Source organism: Aspergillus tanneri (genome assembly GCF_003426965.1).
Source record: "Aspergillus tanneri strain NIH1004 chromosome Unknown AapTan_1_pilon_pilon_pilon, whole genome shotgun sequence".
NCBI lineage: Eukaryota > Fungi > Ascomycota > Eurotiomycetes > Eurotiales > Aspergillaceae > Aspergillus > Aspergillus tanneri.
Window position 1 is genome coordinate 5422929 of NW_022984628.1, and position 21843 is coordinate 5444771.

Consider the following 21843-nt stretch of genomic DNA (forward strand, 5'->3'; position numbering starts at 1 on the left):
ATGGTAATAATGGTTACCGTATTTTCGCTTGAAAGTTACCCAAGGTGATCCTGGCCAGCTATCTTAGGCTACAAGGTACAGTTCCAATTATCCATCCATACCCAATCCCGATGGTCTAGCACGAAAGTCGGCGGTTACTGACTCAGCAAATGCCCGTTCAGGTCGTCACTCTTATCTAGTATTTTCCTTCCCCGCATCCGTCGTCGACCTTAACCAACCCGCAGCCGGAGCATGTTATATTAGCAGTAAGGTGAGTTAATGAAGGTATCATCTTTATTGCTAGGTGTACTGATGTACTGACTCTGTGAGCGAGCAACATCATGGGATCTCTGGTATCCATGGTCGGTCGAATCTACCAGGCGTTCAGTCCGCCGCAACAGCCTGCCAAGCGTGGAGATGCTCTCAAATTTGGCATATTAGGAGCTGCCAACATCGCGTATGTGAGGGTTATCTACATGCTCGAGGACTAAGCCCATTGACATATAAATGCAGACCCCTTGCTCTAATTACTCCATCCAAGTCTCATCCAGAAGTCATTGTTCAGGCGGTGTCGGCTCGCGATCGTGAGAAGGCGGAGGCTTTTGCTAAATCTCACAGCATTCCCGAAGTCAGAGACTCATACGAGGGTGAGTTATCGCCAACGGCAAAGCCGACTGACTGCCTGCTGATGCGACTAGATATTCTCAACGACCCCAACATCGACTGTGTCTTCATCCCCCTTCCAAACAGCCTCCATTATGAATGGGCAGTCCGTGCCATTCGCGCCGGCAAGCATGTCCTACTTGAGAAGCCTTCTGTCTCAAACTCGACGGAGGCGGAGGTCCTATTCAACCTGCCTGAGTTGTCTCAGCCCGATGGGCCCGTCCTACTGGAAGCTTTCCACAGTCGCTTCTTCCCGGCCTGGTCGTACTTCCGCTCTTTGATCAACCCGGCCAATGTTGCACACGTGAACGCTGTCTCAATGATTCCTTGGTGGGGAACCAGCAAGGACGACATCCACTTCAACCACAAGCTGTCGGGTGGTAGTATGATGGCGATGGGGACTTACAATTTTGCCGCGCTGCGGCTGTTCTTTGATGCTGAGCCTGAGGAATGTCTCAGCTGCCAGGTGCACGCTTACACCGATGGGATCCATAACAAATGTGACTATGACTTCCAAGCTAAATTTCGTTTCCCAAACGGCGGGATTGGTGAGGCAACGAGTACTTTGAAAGGGCCCACGTACTGGACGCCATCTCATGTCACCGTAACCAACAAGGAGATCATCGTGGCGGATGAGAGCCTCCCTGAATCGCAGCTCAAGGCTCAACGTCGAGAGCTGACTCTCCACGGCTTTGTGCACGGGGTCTTCTGGCATCGGATCGATATCAAAGATGTTTATGAGATCCGCAGCCGAGACACGGGCAAGGTATTCCGGAGGTGGGAGGAGAAAACCTACCACAAAGCATACACTTTTAAGGAAGCAGGTGGTGAATTTGCGGACCTCCCCGGTGAACCATATTGGATGTCTTATCGACACCAGTTGGAACAATTCGTCAATCGTGTCAAGGGCCGGAAAACTCAACACTGGATCAGTGGAACCGACTCCATCGCCCAGATGAAGATGTTGGACATGGCGTATGGAAAGAGTGGACTCGGTCCCCGACCCACCAGTTCGTTTAAATAGTCTACTGCCGAAGACTTTCATGACCAAGGACAACTTCGGTTGTTTCCGTTGTTTGTACATGACCTGGGTCTTGTAACGATTGTTCTGGAGTACTTAATTGTGGTAACCCACTGGTTCTATTTAAAGCTTTACCTTCCTGATTACACTTTATGTTTTGTAACTTACTCTATTTGAACTGTCTGGTATCAGCTATGCTCGACCACAAAATAGGAGTGGCAATTTTTATCCTAAGATGCGTACTTCTCCAGTAACGAGCAAACCCCAGGCATGGAAAAAGGCACACATATTTATCTTGATCAAGACTCAGTGAAAGAAGCAACTAGCCAAGAGTCTCATAATGGTAGTAACTAGGCTTGTTTCGTTCACCAGCAGCAGCCTGATTCCGTGCGAAAGCGCCTAGCAAACAGGTCCCTGGTCTACACTCAGGGCCAAATCTTATGGACGACGTTGGCTCTACCAATTTAGGATCAAAGGGAAGGCGACACTAGTGAATGGTACCTTGGATGCATGCAACTGTATAAGGCTGTATAATAGTGAGGATAGGAAGAAAAGGTTGGAATATAGAGAAGTCGACATAGTAAAGACGAAGAGATCAAATTTATCCCCTTTCTCTTCCCATCTTAAGCGGCCAAATGGCATATGATTCTCGATGCCCAACTCTTACGCAAAGAGTTTGAAGCCCCCAGGAAGCCCTTTCTGAAACAGCTCATTGGGATCATACCGCTTACCGACAGCGATAAGATGAGCCTTGTTTGCCTCTCCATAACTACTAAACGGGTCCTGGGACTTGTCTGCATAGTTCAGATACTTGAAAGGTATATATAGAGTCCAGCTCTCTGCAAGATCGCCACCTGTGCATTGACCATGGTCCGGAGGCCATTCAGAGCTGTGTTGTCATCCGATGCATGGTCATAAGCGACCGTAACGAGTCCAATCACAATGTCTGTCTCGCCGGCTGCCTGACCAAGGGAGTTTGTGCCGTTCGTGACAGGTTGAGGCTGAACCAAGTATTGGACTTGCAGTCCCTCAATCCCAGCCAATGAATTGCATCCATCTTTCCATATCCTGAAGAGTCGTCTGTATATCGTCGCATTAGCATTCTTGAAGGAGCATACGAACTCGGTTACACTGGTCAATTAGTAAGCTTAAGCCCAAACACAAGGCATGGACTCCATACCGATTCAACCTTGATGGGAATCTCCAAATTTAGTCACCATACCACTCACGTTATTGAAGCCCAAGTTGTCAAAAATCGGGGACGGCAAGGACGTAAACGGCTGATAAACAGGGGGATTGGCGACTGGTTTCGTATAGAAAAGAAAGTTCCCAATAGAGAAGCTGCCGTCCTCGAAGTTAAGAATAACCGCCATGTCTGCTGCACTGTCGAAGTTGGTGGGATCCATAAAATTGCTGAAATCTTGGGCTTGGTGGTCCACGATACTGTCTGTATAGTTAAACAGAATCATGCCTCCCCACATAAGCCCCTGTGGAAAGGTCGCGAGGTCAAAGCGGGTGACTATTCCGAAGTTGTTCGAGCCGCCCTTGAGAGCAAGCCAGAGGTCGTAGTTGGAGCTTGCGCTCGCATAGATGACTGATCCATTCGCAAGAACCACCTCGTATCCGTATATGTTATCACAAGAGAACCCGTGCTCCCGCGACAGAAAGTTCAAACCTCCTGAAAGGGGGATAGTAAGTAAGTGCTCTTCGTTCAGAGATTTCTATAGTAGGGAAACACGAGGCTCACTAACCTCTGGTCGTGAATCCACCGACCCCGATTCCTGGAACTCGTCCTCCCATCACTGAGAGATTATGTGGCACAAGCCGGGGATAAAAATCACTGAAGATACTGCCGCCACCTACGGAGGCAATTTTATGGTCGTCACTAAGAGCCAGGGAGTTCATAGAACGCATGTCCACTGTAACGCTCCCATTAATATTTGCCGCTCCGGTGAACAGGGTGTGACCCCCACCCCTGACGGCAAATTGAGGCAGCGACCACTTCGTAGTGGCATTTACGCTGACGAGCTGGACAAATTCTGAAACTTCAGCCGTGGTACTTGGCCTGAAGATGCAGCTGGGCCTCAGGGCTCTCTCGAATCCGGAGTAATAGGATGACACTGACGCAGTGTAGGCCAAGTCGTCTGAGTACGAGACTCGGCCTGGGATCTGGTAATTGAGGATATCACAGATATTACTACTGGCAAACACAACTGTGGCCAGGGGAAGCAACCCCAGAAGTTGGATAAGCGGTTTAATAAGCCAGGACATGAGAGCCGTACTTGTTACCGTAGCGTTTAGGAATTTTGAGAGTAGAATTATTGTCTATCACGATACGATAATATATTATTCCATATGAATTTGTAATTGCAAAGTGACCCCTTAGGCCTGATGTCTGAGCAATCTCGCTTTGATGAGTCATTAATGACCGAAGAGCAACACCTATTCTTAGGAATATTGCCGAGTCCGCCGAAAACCATGACCTGATTCGGGGCTCTTACACTGTGGGCATGCAGTCAGAACCACTATGGCTTGTGTCACACTATTGTACATTCAAGTGGCCCTAACTGCTAGGTATACATTACTGCACCAGCTGTGGCCAGCTCCATAGCTGGTTGGATATTAGATGGACAGTCGCGACTAATCCCAGCCTGTGTGAAATGGCAGGGGCGTTGTCAGTGCACGAAGAAAAAAGATAAAGAATATAAAGCTAGTACCCGCAATTAGCCCTATTAAGAATGCAGTTCACGCCTGGAGTGATGTCAAATATGGCTGTACGTGGCCAGGATTTCTGTGATGACGAGGAGTAAAACAAAGTTTCGTAAACACGACCAAGATAAGCAACACAAGAATCATTATACAAATCAGTATAATCAAGAAGAGCTTTATCAGCTTAAATCATTTCAGACTGTCTTACCAATAGTACTCTATTTCCTATTCGGAATCGACCGAATATCCGACAAGCGGCTCGAACTGCGCCAATGAGGCCCTGCAGCGGTACGTTAGTATTCAATCAAAGAGCTTCAGTCTATTGACCTCCCCCTATCTACAGTGCTCTCTACTGCTCTCCACTTCTCTATAACTCGTGTTGCTCCTTAGTTCAAGGGACAGCCCATTGGCGTCCAAAAGATTGAAAATGTCAGAGCATATTCGTGATATGAAAAAAAAAAAAACTTAATTATTATTAGCAACATTTTAGAATCCATTTGTTCTGCCTTCATTGGCTTCTGTATAATATGACTGTAGTTGTCGGGGAGGTGCTTAATAAAGCTATTGGCCCAGTTCTAACTGAACGTTTCTTAACTGCCATTGACACTCATTGAATTGATTAAGGAAGTCCATTTTATTTAGCACACTTTCATATAAGGAGCTGGTCTTAAACCATATTAATAAAGACCGGGTTCTTGAGAAGATTACCTTTCAACTACGTACACCAACACCACCATGGTTGAAAGTTCAATCTCCTCTGCTTTTCAAACATCTCACAACTCTCGTCAGCTTAATCACAAGCCCGCAAACTACAAAGAAGTCTTCAAAAGAAAAGAACTCTTTCTAGCAGTCCAGTCTCATTTTCAACATCTTGAAAAGGCAGCGCAGATGGCAATGGATACAAACCTACTTCGAGAAGAAATAAAGGCTGTACGGGAAGAGAACAAGCGGTGAAAAAAAAAAAAAAAAAAGAGCAAAGAGGCAAGCTACTATCGGGACTGAAATCTTTTGATTACTGCAAGTTGGTCAGGATTGTGTTGAGCAGATTGATGAGCAGCTAGATATGCAGCTTAATGAGTAGCTTAATGGGGCTATATCTATACCTCGCCCGCGAGGTCCACCACGCTGTGGTGGTTGTGGGACTATTGGACATACTATAAGAAGTTGCCTAGTAAATAACTATTTAATTTTGTTTTTCAATTAGTATAGTTCAGTGATGTTGGTAGTTGAAAAGCTTTAAATTCCTTGTGTTGCAGTGGAAGTGGATGGGACGGCCGTGAAGTACGTTAACTAGTAGCGGCCACCCGGCCACACATTCAATAGAATAAGCAATCGCTTCCAACATTATCTTAAATCCTCGTTCGAAGAGGTAATAGACAATTAACAACCTTCTTACAGACCACGGAGCACACCTGCGTAAGGGGAATGTTGTCTTCTCTCCTACCGGGAACTTGTGGGCTCAGAGCCCACAACTTCTGAGCTGTCTAAGAGTGCCTACTTGACCTACTCCTTCGAAGTTCTACTACCATTTCCCTCTCATTCACTATTATTATTATTATTCCATATTATAGAGCATTTTTCAGTCAGAGACTATGCATGCTCTACCTACCACCCCTGGGTGGTAGGATTTGAACTAACAAACAGATACGTACATAGTGGGTAAAATCAAACATGAATAAGCAGTATGACATTCTAGGAGTAGGGAGGACCTTATAAAAGGGGTTAAACCATGAGAAATTCCAATTCTTTTTGCTGTTTTTGCTGTTTTTCCTTTTTTCTTTTGTTTTTGTTTTCCTTAGGGATCCAGGAGCCACTTTCTAGTGGCGATCCCGGTTTCCTTCAGGAATTTGACCAGTTGTTCTTGCCCTGCTTTCTTCGTAAACAGATAAGGCAGATTTCGGTCTTTTTTGTCTAGGGTCTCTATAGACCCTTTTCTAATATCCCTAAATGCCTGGCACTGAAAAAGTAGGTAGTGCGGAGTTTGGCGCTTGTCACTGCGGCACGATGTGCATATATCACTATCATAGTTAGGTGTTCGAACTAGATAGGATCTGAAATAGCCATGCCCTGGCTTTAGCTGGATAATGGTTGACCAGGTCTGCTTGGGAAGCTTTAGGGGGCTCGGTTTCCATGAAGCCGTGGAATTAAAGCCCTTATATTAATCACCCCATTGCATTTTATAAGCTTCGGCCTAGGTGCCACTATTATAATACCTAGATATAAGCTACTGCTAATGGCGATACACCTTAAGCTAATATACATTTATAAAGCACCTATATTAACCGACAACCGCGTCTGTCCTGTCAAGCCAGTATTAATGATTCCCGATGCTAGGCATTTTCAGAGCTTCGGCCTAGGCGCCATGATTATAAAGCCTAGATATAAGCTGCTGCTATTAGATGGAGCTTGGTATTTTCAGGGTCCCGGCCTAGATGCCATGATTATAGAATCTAGATATAGACCTCTACTGTCAGCTTAATCCTTATTCTGATATTTCTCATTAGCATTGGAACGCGAGGCGGAACGCGTGGTGAGACGCGCCGGGGACACGGTAGTACCCCCTTTCCCCATGAAAGTGAGGGAGCGCAGCGGAAAGAGCGAAGAAGAAAAGGAAGCGAAGAAGAAAAGTCTCTCATTCACTATATTACTCTGAAGTTTATTAACTCCTATAATATAAATAGGATTTTTTTAGCTATTTATCCACCTTATTTAACATATAATTTTAGGCCCTTAATATTAGATTTTTCAGTCCTTTTTTTTATATATATAATATTAAACTGGAGCAATTTATGCATAAATATCAAGGATTAAGCTATATTACAGGGAATTCATACTCTATACTGCGTCTCTTAGTATACGGCGCCGAATTTTTTATGGCGTCACTCTCTCTGCGGCCTCTCAGTATACGGCGCCGAGTTTTCTGTGCGTCACTCTCTATGCGGTGTCACTCAGTATTCGGCACCGAACTTTTTGCGGCGCCACTCTCTATACAGGGCCACATTTTACACGGCAGCGGTGTACTTTCATCGAACTGAATTGTATTGTACAAATGACACTCTGAAGGAAAGGTGGTGAGGTTTGTCTTCTCTAGCTTAGGGGAAAAAAAGATAGCCCAATATCGGGGGTGGGAGACTCTGAATGCTTGGCTACTGGTAATGCTTGGTTACCAGCTATTGTTGTTACTGGTTATGGTTGGTTACTGGTGATACTAAGGGTAGGTAACATAAAAGGATTGACTGGTCAAGTCCAAGCTCTTGCAAGAGGTGCTCCTCGCTAGCCGGCATGGTTAAATTAGGAGTCGATATGAAGGGCGCTTATTAAGGGTACTTAATATTCAAGTGGTTATAAAAGCAAATATTGATAATATTAAGCATGTAGCACAAGGTAAGCATACATTTAATAAAGCATAGAAAAGTATGGTAGGTCACAGAGCATTGAAATTCCTATAAAATTGGAAACCGCCCAACTACCACGGATTTAGCAAACATAGGAAAAGTGGTGCTTCACAGGGCATCTAAAACCCCGTAAAAATAGAAACCACAGGACAGCACGGCATAGAAACCGTGGTGTCACAGGGCATTGAGATCCCTATAAAATTGGAAACCACAGGACAGCCACGGATTTAGCAAGCATAGGTAAAACAAGCATAGGAAAAGTATGGTGCGTCACAGGGCATCTTAAGCCCTGTAAAGATAGAAACCATGGCAAGCTGCTATACAACATTAAAATGACACCAAATAGGCCAATGCTACAGGGCCTGCTGCAGCAAAGGAACAGGAAGATATTAATAAAAAAAGTGGAAGAAGTGGAAGAGGCACCTATTACTGTAAATACGCATGGAAGACAAATAAAGCTTTCCCAGCGATTCCGTAACACCAAAAATTAACTATATAGCTTCGTTGTTGGAAATCAGGATGCCTAAGGCACCTTCGGATATCCTAGACCCGCAGCGATCTGATATATCACACTCAGGGGCTAAGCGATACGTAGACATAAGGAAGCGTTAGTCTACGCTCACTCTTAGAGATAAAACAACATACTCACCATGCGATACTAGATCGCACGATAGTTTCAATATACTATCTAGTCACCGCTATCCTAGCGCCTCACAACATACCTTCTTCCTAGGCTGGCCGATGGGAGGGATTCGGGATCGCGGGGGTCTGGTCCCGTCCCATATTCCCATGGGATCCTGGGGGTTGTCCCGAACCCCGTCTCAAGAAATTGGGAAGGGATTCCCCTTTCATGGGAAATCGGGATGGGATAATTAATCCCTTTGCCAAAATTTAATAATATGAGTCCCATTTCCCGTCCCATTTCCTAACCTAAGATCCCGACTCCCATCCACTTCCTAATAGGGTATAGTATAAAAATCTATATAGTATAAAATTGAGAAATATTACTAGAAAAAAGCTAAAATCTATGGCTTGGCCTGAAATTTCTAGAGAAATCAAGTTGCAAGTATCTTCTAACTACTTTTGTGAAGGACTGGAGCCCGTTTGACCTCTCGGGCTAATGTCCCTATCATACCTGTTGTCCCTGTTGTCCCTATTTCCTACTGTCCCTACTGTCCCTTTTCCCATTGGCCCTCGATCCGTGTCACGTGACTTTCACCTTTTTTTTTACCACTTATTTTCCTCTTCCTTTATTCCCTTCTTCAACGATTCCGTTTTGTGCATAACCTATCCTATAGGTTCTACGGGTTCAGCCCTGACAACTTCAGCAACATCAACAGTATTGTACTATGGTAGTATAACAAACCAAGGCTACTAGATACATCTTCAAGGAAGAGGTCTATAAGTCTACGACTTAATGGCTAGATGTAAGGTCTTCAAGCTCCTTCCTGATTTCTACCAATCCTTTCTTCTGCCTTCCCTCCGCATCAAAATTAGCCTCCCGGAGCCAGAGTTCCAAAGCCTTCTTGATATTCTTCTGTTCCCATTCCTCCTTTAGGATCGAATACCATGCCGTATCTCTACTCCTGCCTTTCAAAACCATATGCTGCCGAAAGACGCCCTCAAACGAGAACCCAAGCCTCACAGCCGCATTTTGCGATGCCTGATTCAAGGCATTGCACTTCCATTCCACACGACGGTACCCAAGGATCTCGACTGCATACTGTATAAGGAGGTAGACTGCCTCCGTTGCGCCGGTCGTTCGCTGCAGTGCCGGAGAGAATAGTACACTACCGATCTCGACCCTCAGGTGCTCGGGAACAATGTTCATGAGTGAGAGCTGGCCCAAAACACGACCCGTAGAGGAATCCTGGATAGCGAAAAAGCATGGATCTGTCAACTTAGACTTGGCGGTTACTGCGCTGCGGAATGCCTCGATGTCGTTCCATGGACCATCCAGCATGTAGGTCCAGAGTGAGGCTATGGTCGCGTCGTTTCCCCCGACAAGGGGGAAAAGATGGTCTGCATGCTCAGGACGGAGGTTGATCAAGCGGACTGTGCGTCCTTCGAGCACCGCGGCGGATGATGGTCTCAGTGCTGTGGGCTGGGAGACTGGTGGGCCTAGTGGAGTCATAGTGGTTATAAGTTATGGATAACTCAAGGAGTAGTGTAGAATGTTCTGGCCCAGATAATAAGAGAGAACGTGGAAGAGTGGCATTCTGTTATATTGAGCAGTTGATACTCCAATGAGTCATAAATGGCATCGCATTCCGAGACTAACGATAATGTGGGGAAGGGAAATTTGTCTTTGGCCCCAGGATATCCAACCAACATGGTTATTATCGTTTATTATTGGATATTAACAAAATTAACACCAGAGTATTCTTCATCCTTGCGTGGTATGCCCTAGCCTACGGAAATCTTAGACATCGTAGTTCCACCCGACCTTTACACTGAGGTTGTATTTGGGCTCGTTTGCGCAGAGGGTAGAAACGCAAATCGTTTCGTCATTCCATTTGCAGTTGAAATTGAATACAGCCACAAGCACTTCCCATCCTACATTAAAATCATAGTATTATATTTGTCTCTTAGAAGTGCAGTATATTTTGTCTTTTATGGTTGCCTACGTTAGAATACACTCTTCTTAAATTCGGAAGGTTACGCTGTTGGCTCAAGTGAATTTTGCCAGAAAATACTAAACATATAGTGTCAGCCACCAGGTCTCCAAAATCTTCAATGATTGCGTTGTTGTTCTCGAGCCTGCAAACAAGAGACTCTTTTTTGAGATTAGGGCTCCTCCCTGATGCCCCGCGCCGGTGAATGATGCCAGATATAAAGGGCAGTGGTTCCCTTCTCTGTCCACTGATCAAATTTCCTTGCGAGAACAGATCATTTATCGCTACAATCAGGATAACCTTTCCCATCCCATCACCATGGCCAGCAAGGACACATTCTACGCTCACAACACCAACCTTTGGGACCTCACCCATCCAGCGGACGGCCTCCCCTCGACGACTATGCCCCTCGCGTTCCACGTACCCCAAGTGATAGATCTCCAAGCACTAGTTGATCTGCTCGCAAACCCAGTAAATGCAAAGAATGATCTGTCGGTTGCCGCACTCAGCGACGAAGAGCGCGAGTCTGTCTGCCACCGGTGGCTCACCATGAATGACCTTTTGAATTATATGAAATTTATCACCCTCGACACTAGGGGTGGTTAGGAAGAGCCTGTTGGCATCACAGGGCTGGGTTGTATCGGCACTGTAGATAACAGTTCTAAAGATGAGTCTATCGGAGCGGGCACCGCGGGGGGGGGCCATGGAGAATCCCGACCGCAGGAAGAAAAGGGTTTAGTACGGAGGCCTTAAAAGACCGTTACTGACTACGGCCTTAAGGAGCTGGGGTTAGCAGAAGTCAAAGTCAGAACTCCTTCGTGTAATACTGCTATGAAGAGATTGATTGAGGCCAGTTGGATCCACATAGATCCTAAGATGGAAAAGAAAGGCGATCGGTTTGGAAACGACCTGCTGTGGCGGATTAACTATGAGAATTGGTCAACTTTAAGACACACAAGTTATTTATCTTGTGAGCTGTTATAATTATTATCACAGGGGACTATACTACAGCCCATGGTTACAGGTAGAGCTCTACCTTGCATAAGTAGTGCTGTGTTGCGTTGTATCAAGTTATGACCGTCTCTTATGCTTAGAATGAACAAAGAAGGTACCATTTAGGCATACCACACACTGCCAAAAGTGACAAACGAGAAAACTGGATTGTCGCATTCGATATACTTAACATGATAGTTCCTAACATATTTTCTATCCTTATTACCGGTACTTACATGCGAGAAATTGCTCTACCGCACTATAGGATTTTTACGGGGAGAGTTAGCCTCTCTTGTCAAAGCGTCTCGAAAGAAGCTTCTGGATGTGAGATGATGTAAACTGAGGAAAATGATAAGCTTAAAACGACGAAATCAGCATTAAAACTTAGCGTAGGGTAGAGAGAAGGACGTGACATGATTGAAATAATGAGATGAGCTTAAGCGAAGCGCGGAGATAAAAAGTGAGGTAGGATTAGTGTGTCGAATATTCCTAATAATTAAAACTATATTAGTTGCGATGCTTTAGATACCAATTGTAGAACTATGACGTGACACTCTTGCTTGCCTTCCGCATGCAGTAACTGTCCCAACACCAACTTCGTTCTTCCCGGGTCTCCCACCTCCACACACACAACCCATCACTATCATCAATATGGCCTCTAAAAAATCAGTCCTCATTACTGGCTGCAGTGACAACGGCATCGGCTCTGGCCTTGCCCTCGTCTTTAAGCAACGGAACTATCATGTCTTCGCGACTGCTCGCAGCCCAGCAAAAATGACCTTGTTGCAAGACACCCCCGATGTTACCCTGCTAACTCTTGATGTATGCAATCAGGACCACATTGCCGCTGCAGCTGAAGCCGTATCCAAACATACTGGCGGCACACTGGACTGCCTGATCAACAATGCGGGCCATAACCATTACATGCCGATTCTCGATGAGAACTTAGATGAAGCGAGGCAGCTGTACGAGACGAATGTATTCGGTCCGGTGGCATTAACGCAGGCATTTGCTCCATCTCTAATAAAGGCTCGCGGGACTGTTGTCTTTATCACTTCTATCGCGGGGCATCTTAATTCTCCTTACATGGGTACTCTACCAGGTCCTGTATCCAATTCATAACAAGAACTAACTTTGATATTGGAATATCAGGTGTCTATGCTGCATCCAAGCGCTCGTTGGAACTCATCGCCGAGACGCTTCGTCTGGAACTGGCCCCTTTTCACGTCCAAGTGCTTTCCATCGTCACTGGCGCAGTGAAAACAATGGCCCAGAGTCACTTCGGTGACTTTCAGCTGCCTGATACGTCGCTGTACAAGCCGATTGAAGACAAGATTGCTGCCCACGCCCGTGGGGAGGATGGCAGAGAAAGGACCGAGTTGATGACACACTGCAGAAAGGTCGTCGAGGAAATAATCCGTGGCGCCTCGGGGAAGATTTGGTGTGGGTCTTATGCTGGGTTGGTCAAGTTCGCGACTAGCTTTGTGCCGGGGTCCTATCTTGTAGGTTCTCTGCTGCCATGATTAATATATATGGATTCTAATATGAAGGAAGGATAAAAACGTTTGTCGAGGCAAGGGGCTGGATGTGTTGGCAGCAAAGAATAAGGTCGAGTGATGAAAGTATGGAAGACTGCTTAGTGGTTCACCAGAATGGCCACCCAGGGAGAGTAGACAGCTAATCATTTGTATGGTTGATCGCTCGATGATAGTGGAAATTGTGTATTCTTTCATGGAGTGTGGAAAAATATCTATTCCTAAATCACTGTAACTTATTTGTGCAACAACAGCAATGCCCCAGCTTAAGCTCTGACGACGTTGAAGCCCGTAAAATCCAGCAGAACAGCTCGAGTGTCTTGAGAATAAGCACATACATCTCCCGGATAATTCACAGGCTCCTAGAATTTCCCAGGAATACTACCACACGTATAGGGGAACTGAATGATTGTAAAGAGTGTGATGTTGGCGAGTTTCTGGATCCTGGCTTTCCATTACCGCGCAACCTCAGGGGTCGGATCGATATATTTGATGCTTTGACGCTCCAACAGTTTCACTGCGTTTGCAATCCAACGGCCTTAAATCTCAATAAAGGTTGGGCCATTGTTGAGCAGCGTTGGACTATATAGACAGTACAGACGGAACATATTCGGGTATGTACTGAAGTGATGCCGGCGTAGGTGAGGGCCCAGGATCTCCACGCATCCAGAAGGGTCGTGCCATGAATGCTGCGCAAGCCCATGCTCGTCATGCCTTCAGTAGGAAATCGAACCTAGTGACGATGCAAGTCACATCTAGCTCATATTCGATTCCATCGTGGAGCCTGATGCCTTTTTCGTTAAATTCAGCAAAGCCATTGTCTTTGATATTGACCATTTCCACATTCGGTCTATTAAATGGTCCAAAATAGGTATGCTCTAAGCAGGATCGCTTCGCTCGTAAGGGTACGGCGGCTCTAATGGTACGAGGAGCTCTTGATTCTTGGGATCTTGAATCTGATCCACACTTTCTTCCTCTAGAAATCATAGACGACCAGGTTCAACTTTCGATCAAATCGATAGTCTCTATAGTTAGCAACCAAGTACCGGAATTCACCATCAGACCGCAGCTAGTTTAGAAACGCCTCTCTTTCTTTGGAGGACTTGCTCCATGATCAAAATATCGGCGCAGATTCACGTAACTGGCATAATTGGTGGACCACGTAGTAAGAAATAGTACAAATAGTAACTAACTACGGGGCAGATATTGGTTTACATAGTTGCTTATGCAGGAATACTTTATTAGAAGGGATCTACTGTGCACCGTATTTTGTATGTAAAGTACATACCTTGGAGCGGACCCTCGTAGGGCTGATGCCAGAGTAAGTAAATAGGAAAGTTTTGGGATAATCCTGTTCCAAAATATCTAGATTTCAATTCCCCCGCCACTGAATAAGCTAGTCAGCTCTACATCAGATTCTTCCAGGGCCTACTAGGCACCAGAAATTGGTTGTGACAAAAAACCTGGAGTGAGTATCTACTTTTTAAAGCATTTCTATTTAGACTGTACGAAGAGCTTTATCATATTTCATTGCTATAAAGTCGTAGAGCTTGATAGGTCGCTGTACCGGCATCAAGGTTGTAATAAGCTGTCGTTGCGAAAGGATATGTGACAGAAGAAGTTTGGTGTCGCATTTTCTGCTTGCCCTTCATCGCTTGAGTTATCTGTATTAATAAGATTGTGTAGAATTTGGGACTTAGTTGACAGCAAAGAAGTATCCTCTCTACTTGTTCTAATCTGCTTAGATATGGAAGCCTCTATAATCTCTAGGCGGGAAATCTTTCTTCCTGGTCAATCAACACAGAGTAATAATATTAGGAGACAGAATGACTAGGAGAAAACACCAAATAAATTTCAGGTCTTCTATAAACAAACATATCTAGATAAGCCAGATAGATCGAGTTCTAGCACCATAGTAAGAAAACAGCGAGAATGAAATGGCAAAGATCATACGAAGATGTTTAGCCACGACGAGGAGACGAAGCCAGAAAAAAAAAAAAAAAAAGGAAAGGAATGTGTAAAGGCCCAATACTATCTAGCCCTCACTATACTATAGATTGAGTGCAGCCCGACAACGGTCAATACCGAGCTGATTCACTAAGAACTCATTCACGAATTGACAGTTAGGATCCTGACGCTCCTGGATCTGCAGGAACTGAGGCAGCTTGGGGAAGACAGACAACGTGTGTTTGGGGTCGTTGGGCGACATCTTGTTCCAATGGGAGCGAGCATTGTACAAGGCACCAAACTCCTCCTGGAACTCATAGGCAAATTCCTGGTTATTGTATAACGTGTCCCAATGGTTTACAGATTGTATCCAGTCAATCTCAAGAATGCCAAAGACACCGCTGCTGTCCGAGTCAAGGTTATATGTATTTGCAGGAGACATATATGAATCATCGCCCTTGAGAGCACGGAGCTGGAAGATCATCTTTTGGTTCTCGAAGCCCTTCATTCTTGGGGTCTGCGCCTGCTGGAACTTGGTGTAGTTAACAGCGGCATCCACGAAGTGCTCCATTGGGAAGAAGTGTTCAATCTCAGCGTAAAATTGGCTTGAGCAGATACCCTGAGGAGGGGCGGATACTGCATCACTCGTCTCATCATAGCAAATATAGTCTTTGATGCAGTCACCACAACCATTGGCACAGTAGTTGAGAGTGCAGTTGCCGGTACCAGTGTAGTTGGTTTGTTCCCACCAGCTGGCAAAGAAAGTAGGTTCAATTATCCAGTCCTCAGCTTCAGCATCCCAATTGAAGTGAGGACCCCAGACAGTCATGCGGTCATGCTCCTTATACAGGTCCGCGATTTCAGTGTAAAGCTGATTATAGTCGGTGGTAGCATTCAGCACCTTGGTGGTCTTCTTCAAGAAGTGGGTCGGTTGAACCTTGAGGGTAACCTCGGTGATCAGACCAAGGGCACCAAGATTAACCCGGAAAGCCTTCAGCTCTTCAGGGTTGCTGTATTCATTGATCGACTTGAGATTGCCGCGGGCATCCACAACACGGAGGGCAACGACCTGCGTTGCCATGTTGGTGATCTCCTGTCCAGTGCCGTGAGTACCAGTACTGATAGCACCGACAATGTTCTGGACGCGCATGGCGCCGAGGTAGTCGAAGGAGAGGTTGTGGTTTTTCAGCTCATTTACCAGATCATAGACATCCCAGCCAGCACCGACGGTGACGGTCATGTCCTTGTTGATCTGAAGCTTTTTCAAGTTTGCAAGGCTGACAATGTGAGAGGTTCTGTTTGTGGCGCCCTTGTTGATGCAGGTCGTCAAGTTTCCAAAGCCGTGGCCATTTCCAACGACCTTGATGTGGGACTGCTCAGGGAACTCCTCTTTCAAAAATCTGACAACCTCGGCTTCATCCGCCGGAGCAATAAATGTATCAGACTGGCAGCCGACCTCATACTGCCAGTTGAACCAGTGGTATGCCGAGCCAAATGTTGTGTTCAGCAGCAATAACAAAAGAGGCAACCGCATACCTCTGAGGGGAACCATTTGGAAAAAAGGAGCCTGTACCCGACGGGACACCAGTTAGCTCCTGAACCTGGTAGAAGAATGCAATGGTAAGATTAAAAAACTCCCAGTGGTAGTACCTTTATCTGCCTGAGCCTGTTGAGTAGAGAATGTTCTGTGTGTCAAAAGACTGATGTCTATAAATTGAATGGGAAGAAAGACCCATTATATAGGCAAGTCAGTTATATAGGCTAGTCCTATAGTACTCTAAAAACATTAAGCCTCATGGTATGCAGTGATCGGCAGACTCAGTTCTTCTCTGGTTCTGTCCGTCTCACCCTGGCGGGATTGCCCCTGTCACAGGTAAACATACTTGGTTGCTTGGCTGAAACTTTAAAAAATTAGACGTCTCATCTTGGTATTCACCGGTCTCTATTTTTGACTCATTGCCATGAGTGGGTCCTTGAGCGTTAAGATTAGTGTGGACTTAGTAATATTTGTTCTAGCCCTTGTCCACCCACCACGGGAAGAGTCTTCATTTGCTGTCTCGACGTTTATGTAGATCTTGTTGTCCTGGCTTTATGGCCGCGTTTCGCTGGCCCCACATGCGCGTGGCGGAATTTCATCAGTTACAGGTTCTCTGTCTAGATATCTAGTATATGGTTTTACATATTGTAATATTTAACTATGAAACGTATAACATAGAATAGGCGATGTCGAGCACGAACATGTGCTATCGACTAATCAAACAGTGCAGATGAACTAGGCTTACTTCTGAAGCTCACATCGAATCACAAGCTGACGACAAAGTATATTGATTGTTGCAACGACGTAAGCCCGTCAGTTCTTGGAGTAGTCTGCCAAGATGGCATCAGCAATCTTCAGAGCCATACCGTAGAAAACGGTCATGACGTGCGACGACACTTGAGTCGGAGGGATGGAGCCATCAATGACACGAAGACCTTCAACATCATAAACTCGGGCGGCGGAGTCCACAACACCTCCCAATTCCCTAGCCATCATTGAGCATGAACTCACCCCGTGCCAATTGGCGCGGAAATTTTTCTTGACATAATCTGACCATTGCTCCAAGGTGGCGTCATAGGGTAGTTGATCGCCAGGCATGTTCTCTCCCGCATAGTATTTCTTCATATCACCGGAGTTGGAAAGCTCACGGGCTAGCTTCGAGGCAGCGGCTTGGCCAAGCACATCGAATTCGTTGATGAAGAACTTGGGATCGTTGGCGTAGCGGTGGAGATAAGGATCGCTTGCAAGTATATGTACAGAACCGCGAGTAAAGGGAATAAGGTCCCACAAGTCAAAGTTGATCTTCCCCATGGTGTCCAGAAAAAGCTCCGCGAAGGCAACATCTTCGTTGAGAAGCCAATCGCGGTAGTTCTCGTACTGGATCTTGAGAGCCGTCACATTGTGGAAACCGCCATTGAGAACGGTTTCCTCCGCCCATTGGTCAAGTTTGGAGTTGAGTAGCACGGCAGCCTGAGAGGCAAAGTCACCAAAGGTTTCGTTGAAAGAGGCAAAGTAGATTGCTTGACCCTGACCGTCACCAGAGGCCTGAGCATTTGAGCGAACAGTAGTAGTCGTTTGGTCCTGCATATTGAGTCCAACGGGGAGATCCACAATCTGCTCAACCCCAGCAGCTTCAAGGGTATCCTCCAAGCCAATACCAGACCACTCTAGAATTAAAGGTGAGATTGCAGATCCAGCTGCAAGTAATACCTCATGCTTTACAGACACGTTAAAATTTACATTCCTGTGCGTGCCATAGTTCACACCAGTAGCCTTAATTCCGGATTCAGTCTTGTTGAGTAGGACTTTTCCCACCATCTGACCAGTCAATACTTTGAGGTTTGGGCGCTTGTGGTTTGGAAGAAGCCATTCACGTGCTGCGTCTGACCGAATCTGGTCCTCGTGTACAGCATTCGGGATCATGGAGACCCCGCGAGGGTGGCCACAATGGAAGTCCTCTTGAGTTGGAACGCCACGCTCCGATACAGTGTTCATGAGGGCTCTCATAATAGGAGACCAGGGTTTGCTGTTATCACGAGGTCCTGCGTGTACAGTACCATTTGTTCCATGACAGGAAGGATCATAAAAGTGGCCAGCTGCAACTTGGGCCTCATCTGGAGGGCGAGAGTTTTCGGCTTTCTTCATGTATTTGACAAGATTCTCCCAATTCCAGCCCTCGTTGCCAAAGACTTTCTCCCATGAGTCAATTTGAACTTTGTCTGGGCGGGTCCAGGAACCGCCGTTGATTAAGGTCGACCCTCCCAGGCCGTTTCCGGACCTGATCAATTCCGTGCGATTGTTGATTGCAAGGGGGACAGTTTGGTATGCTTGGTCCACATTCGTGCCAAAGATCTCACCATAGGCATTCAAATCTTCGATAATTGCTCCACTGTTAGACTCATAGAAGCCTTTTTCAATGATCAGAACCTCGATATTGGGATTCTCCGTCAATTTGGTTGCAACAGTCAGGCCCGTCAAGCCTCCCCCAGCAATGACATAGTCGAAGGTTTTTCCAGAGACCTCCTTGGGATCAGTAAGAAGACTAGACTGCACGTCGAATTGTTTATCAAGTGCGTAGTCCCTGGCCGCAGCGAAGGTGAATAAAATGGAACTGAAGATTGCAGACTTCATATTGAAAGAGATATTGTTAGGGAACAAAGCGCAAGAAGAAACAAAGGAATCAAAGAATGAGTTACTTGGATTTTTCTCAGGTAGACATAAATGAAACCATTGAGCCTTCTTGTGCGGTCTTTTACAGGGTCTATATATAGCAGGTTGTACTACAATTGATGTTTCGGCATAGCACCAGAGATGCTCATTTCTGCTCCTAGAATCCTGAGTATACCATACACTATTTACGGCAAACTACAGCAAACTACTACCTCCCATGATGAATCTCAAAACATCTTGGTGGACTCCGTGCCAAGAAATTGTCCAGTCTTACGGAGTATCTTAAATACATCGAAACATCTTACTAGGATACGGAGTAGGCGTAGACTTATCGCAATCTATCGCAAACAGTCTCCTAACCCTGGCGTTAGCGCATTTTTACTGCTACAGATCAAACTAAAATAAATGCATTAGCATTGAAAACGCCCATAAGAGAAAGAATCTAATGAGGAAATAAGTTACATAAATTACCAAAAAGACCGCTAAAATAAATTAGCGGCCGGGTTGGGGGATAGCCTCAAACACTAGGTAGTAATAATAGAGTTAGAAGGTGTCACGTCATAATTCAGACGTTCCTGACCAGCAACAGAGTATATTTCCCATTTGTGCCGGTTAATCCTATTTGTAAGCGCCGCTTTGGTCGTCCGGTGAATTAAGCAAATGTTTCTAACAGAAAAGTTTGACTAGTTGTTTCCCTGGTCACATCACCGCCTTGGCAGGTTTTGTTGAACTCATAATAGGACAAAGCGGAATGCCAATTTTAACTGATCATGACCCCTAAATCATAGACTTATTTTCACACAATAGGTAGCGGTAGGAGACCTAGAGATTACATACATCAAATGGCTTGGTAAATCGCCTCGTGGGAAATGCCAAAGAAACAAGTGTATTATCAGGTTCAAATAGGGATAAAAAGCAAGTCAATTAATGTCTCCTGTTTAATGAAAGAATGTAATACATAGTTCATGAGATCAGATAGGATAGATCCCCCTGTGGTACTCTAGCTCCAACTTAATTTTCAGATTTCGTAGAACCAGGGCATAATTGATGTAGGTTTCCGAACCCTAATTCTTTTTATTGGTCCATATTCACTCATCCACTCATACTTTGAGATAATTGGAAATTATGTTATGGTTAATGCTAATACTGTATAAGTTAACTAGACCTACTGGAGACAGAGTATATGGGCCATTTACATCATTGGCTACTGAATGACAGGCAGATTAAGAGTAGAGTGGAATATCATCGGTCTCCAGCATAATTTATTCCTTAAAGTACTAGGTTAAATATATCCAATGGAAACATATCGCCTCCTAACCGTTATCCTTATGGAGCTTATTATCGAAATCCATATAAAGAACGAGGGAAATGACTGGTGGTTTAACAAGATCCGGTGTGTTTCACAATATAAACTAAAATGCCATTCGGAACACATATACACGACACTAGCTTCGAGCCGCATACTCTGCCGTGGATCCCTATAAGGTTCGAAGGCATGGACCATAGATAGTGACCCCACCAGCGCAAAGACGAATAAAATATTTTAACTTCAGAGTGTTTTGAGATTAGGTTATCAGGGTTGGGCACCTAAGTGGGTAATAAAGTTCACTACTGAGTACCTTGCAAGAGATAGGCTAACCGTTGGGACAGATTCGGGATCCCGGAAGGGTTCAAGTCCCGTTCCACAATCCCAGTGGGAATTAAATTTTGATTCCCATCCCGTGCCAAGCCTTTCGGGAAGGGATTCCAAGTATATGGGATCTGGATGCGATGTTCTCATTCCCATATACCTAAGAATTCTCGTCCCGTTTGTATCATGTAGCCCCATCTTGGCATGGGATGGGATATTCTCTTCCCAAAAATTTTAAAAAAATCGTCCCGATTTTAAGGGAATCCCATCCCGATTTCCCATGGGAAATTCCCTTCCCAAGCGGTCAGCCTAGCATGAAATGCCAGTAGTACCGATAGATGAGAGGAAATACTGAGCCACTACGTCAACTCCCCTGACTCTGGACAGTCCCAGCATTCGTTGCCAAGATTTCCGGGACGTGGCATTACGCGAGATAGTCTTCTTCTACAAGGGCATAGGTAGCGTCCATAAGGCAGTGCTGAATCCGGCAAAGTATATAGACTAGATATAGAGATGGAATTGACCGCTTGTTCCGGCCAGTCAAGCCAGGTAACGCTGCTTATGAGGTCAACTTAGCAGCATTAGACCATGCTAGATTTGCTGCATTCAAATGCCGTCTGCCTTACATTTTCCTTTGTGGTCTCCTTATCCTTCCTGGTGTCTTTGATAACTCTTTCGATAAGATAAGCTGCCTAATCCTAGTACCCTGTTTGGTCTTCTAGCGGACCGTCCATATCCCTCCTTTGATTCTATCCTCTTACCACCAATTGACGGTCAATACAACAGTGTTAATGAAACTGTACAGGCTGTCAAGCATTTTGCAGCTTACAACCACTTTGCTGTTATTGAGAAGGCTTCTACAAAGGACTTAAAGACTGGAGAGAAGCGTGCGATATATATTTATTGTAACTTAGGAAAGAAACACAAGAGCGAAAGCAAGGGCCATAGGAGAGTCTCTACAAGGAAACTTGATTGTTCGTTTAAAATATCTGTGTCGCAGCGTGATGGAGTATTCACTCTAAGCGTTTTAAATAAATAGTATTCTCATTCTCTAACCAGTGATATCTCAGCACATCCAACCCTCCGCCGGGCAGAGGCTTCTTGCTAGGGGCGATGAGATTCATTCAAAGTTTAAATCAGATCCCTGAT

General features: G+C 45.4%; 7 protein-coding genes across 7 annotated transcripts; 3 read left to right on the plus strand and 4 right to left on the minus strand.

Annotated features, from left to right (window-relative positions):
• Positions 1 to 320: 320 nt before the first annotated feature.
• On the plus strand, positions 321 to 1666 carry ATNIH1004_003758 (Gfo/Idh/MocA family protein; the record flags this gene model as incomplete). Its single annotated transcript, XM_033568431.1, has 3 exons — positions 321 to 436; positions 493 to 626; positions 678 to 1666. 3 exons carry the CDS (start codon positions 321 to 323, stop codon positions 1664 to 1666), a joined length of 1239 nt encoding a protein of 412 aa, XP_033430426.1.
• A 660-nt stretch (positions 1667 to 2326) lies between these two features.
• ATNIH1004_003759 (FAD-binding oxidoreductase) lies at positions 2327 to 4175 on the minus strand (the record flags this gene model as incomplete). Its single annotated transcript, XM_033568432.1, has 5 exons — positions 2327 to 2517; positions 2782 to 2794; positions 2893 to 3341; positions 3415 to 3944; positions 4165 to 4175. 5 exons carry the CDS (start codon positions 4173 to 4175, stop codon positions 2327 to 2329), a joined length of 1194 nt encoding a protein of 397 aa, XP_033430427.1.
• A 5006-nt stretch (positions 4176 to 9181) lies between these two features.
• Positions 9182 to 9901, minus strand: ATNIH1004_003760 (GNAT family N-acetyltransferase; the record flags this gene model as incomplete). Its single annotated transcript, XM_033568433.1, has 1 exon — positions 9182 to 9901. One exon carries the CDS (start codon positions 9899 to 9901, stop codon positions 9182 to 9184), a length of 720 nt encoding a protein of 239 aa, XP_033430428.1.
• A 799-nt stretch (positions 9902 to 10700) lies between these two features.
• ATNIH1004_003761 (uncharacterized protein) lies at positions 10701 to 11135 on the plus strand (the record flags this gene model as incomplete). The annotated part of the gene is made up of 2 exons (XM_033568434.1): positions 10701 to 10983; positions 11050 to 11135. The coding sequence occupies 2 exons, from the start codon at positions 10701 to 10703 to the stop codon at positions 11133 to 11135; spliced, it is 369 nt and encodes a 122-aa protein (XP_033430429.1).
• Positions 11136 to 12026: 891 nt separating this feature from the next.
• ATNIH1004_003762 (SDR family oxidoreductase) lies at positions 12027 to 12992 on the plus strand (the record flags this gene model as incomplete). Its single annotated transcript, XM_033568435.1, has 3 exons — positions 12027 to 12465; positions 12528 to 12877; positions 12930 to 12992. The coding sequence occupies 3 exons, from the start codon at positions 12027 to 12029 to the stop codon at positions 12990 to 12992; spliced, it is 852 nt and encodes a 283-aa protein (XP_033430430.1).
• Positions 12993 to 14960: 1968 nt separating this feature from the next.
• ATNIH1004_003763 (uncharacterized protein) lies at positions 14961 to 16409 on the minus strand (the record flags this gene model as incomplete). Its single annotated transcript, XM_033568436.1, has 1 exon — positions 14961 to 16409. One exon carries the CDS (start codon positions 16407 to 16409, stop codon positions 14961 to 14963), a length of 1449 nt encoding a protein of 482 aa, XP_033430431.1.
• A 798-nt stretch (positions 16410 to 17207) lies between these two features.
• Positions 17208 to 19025, minus strand: ATNIH1004_003764 (GMC family oxidoreductase; the record flags this gene model as incomplete). The annotated part of the gene is made up of 1 exon (XM_033568437.1): positions 17208 to 19025. The coding sequence occupies one exon, from the start codon at positions 19023 to 19025 to the stop codon at positions 17208 to 17210; it is 1818 nt and encodes a 605-aa protein (XP_033430432.1).
• Between the last annotated feature and the right edge of the window lie 2818 nt (positions 19026 to 21843).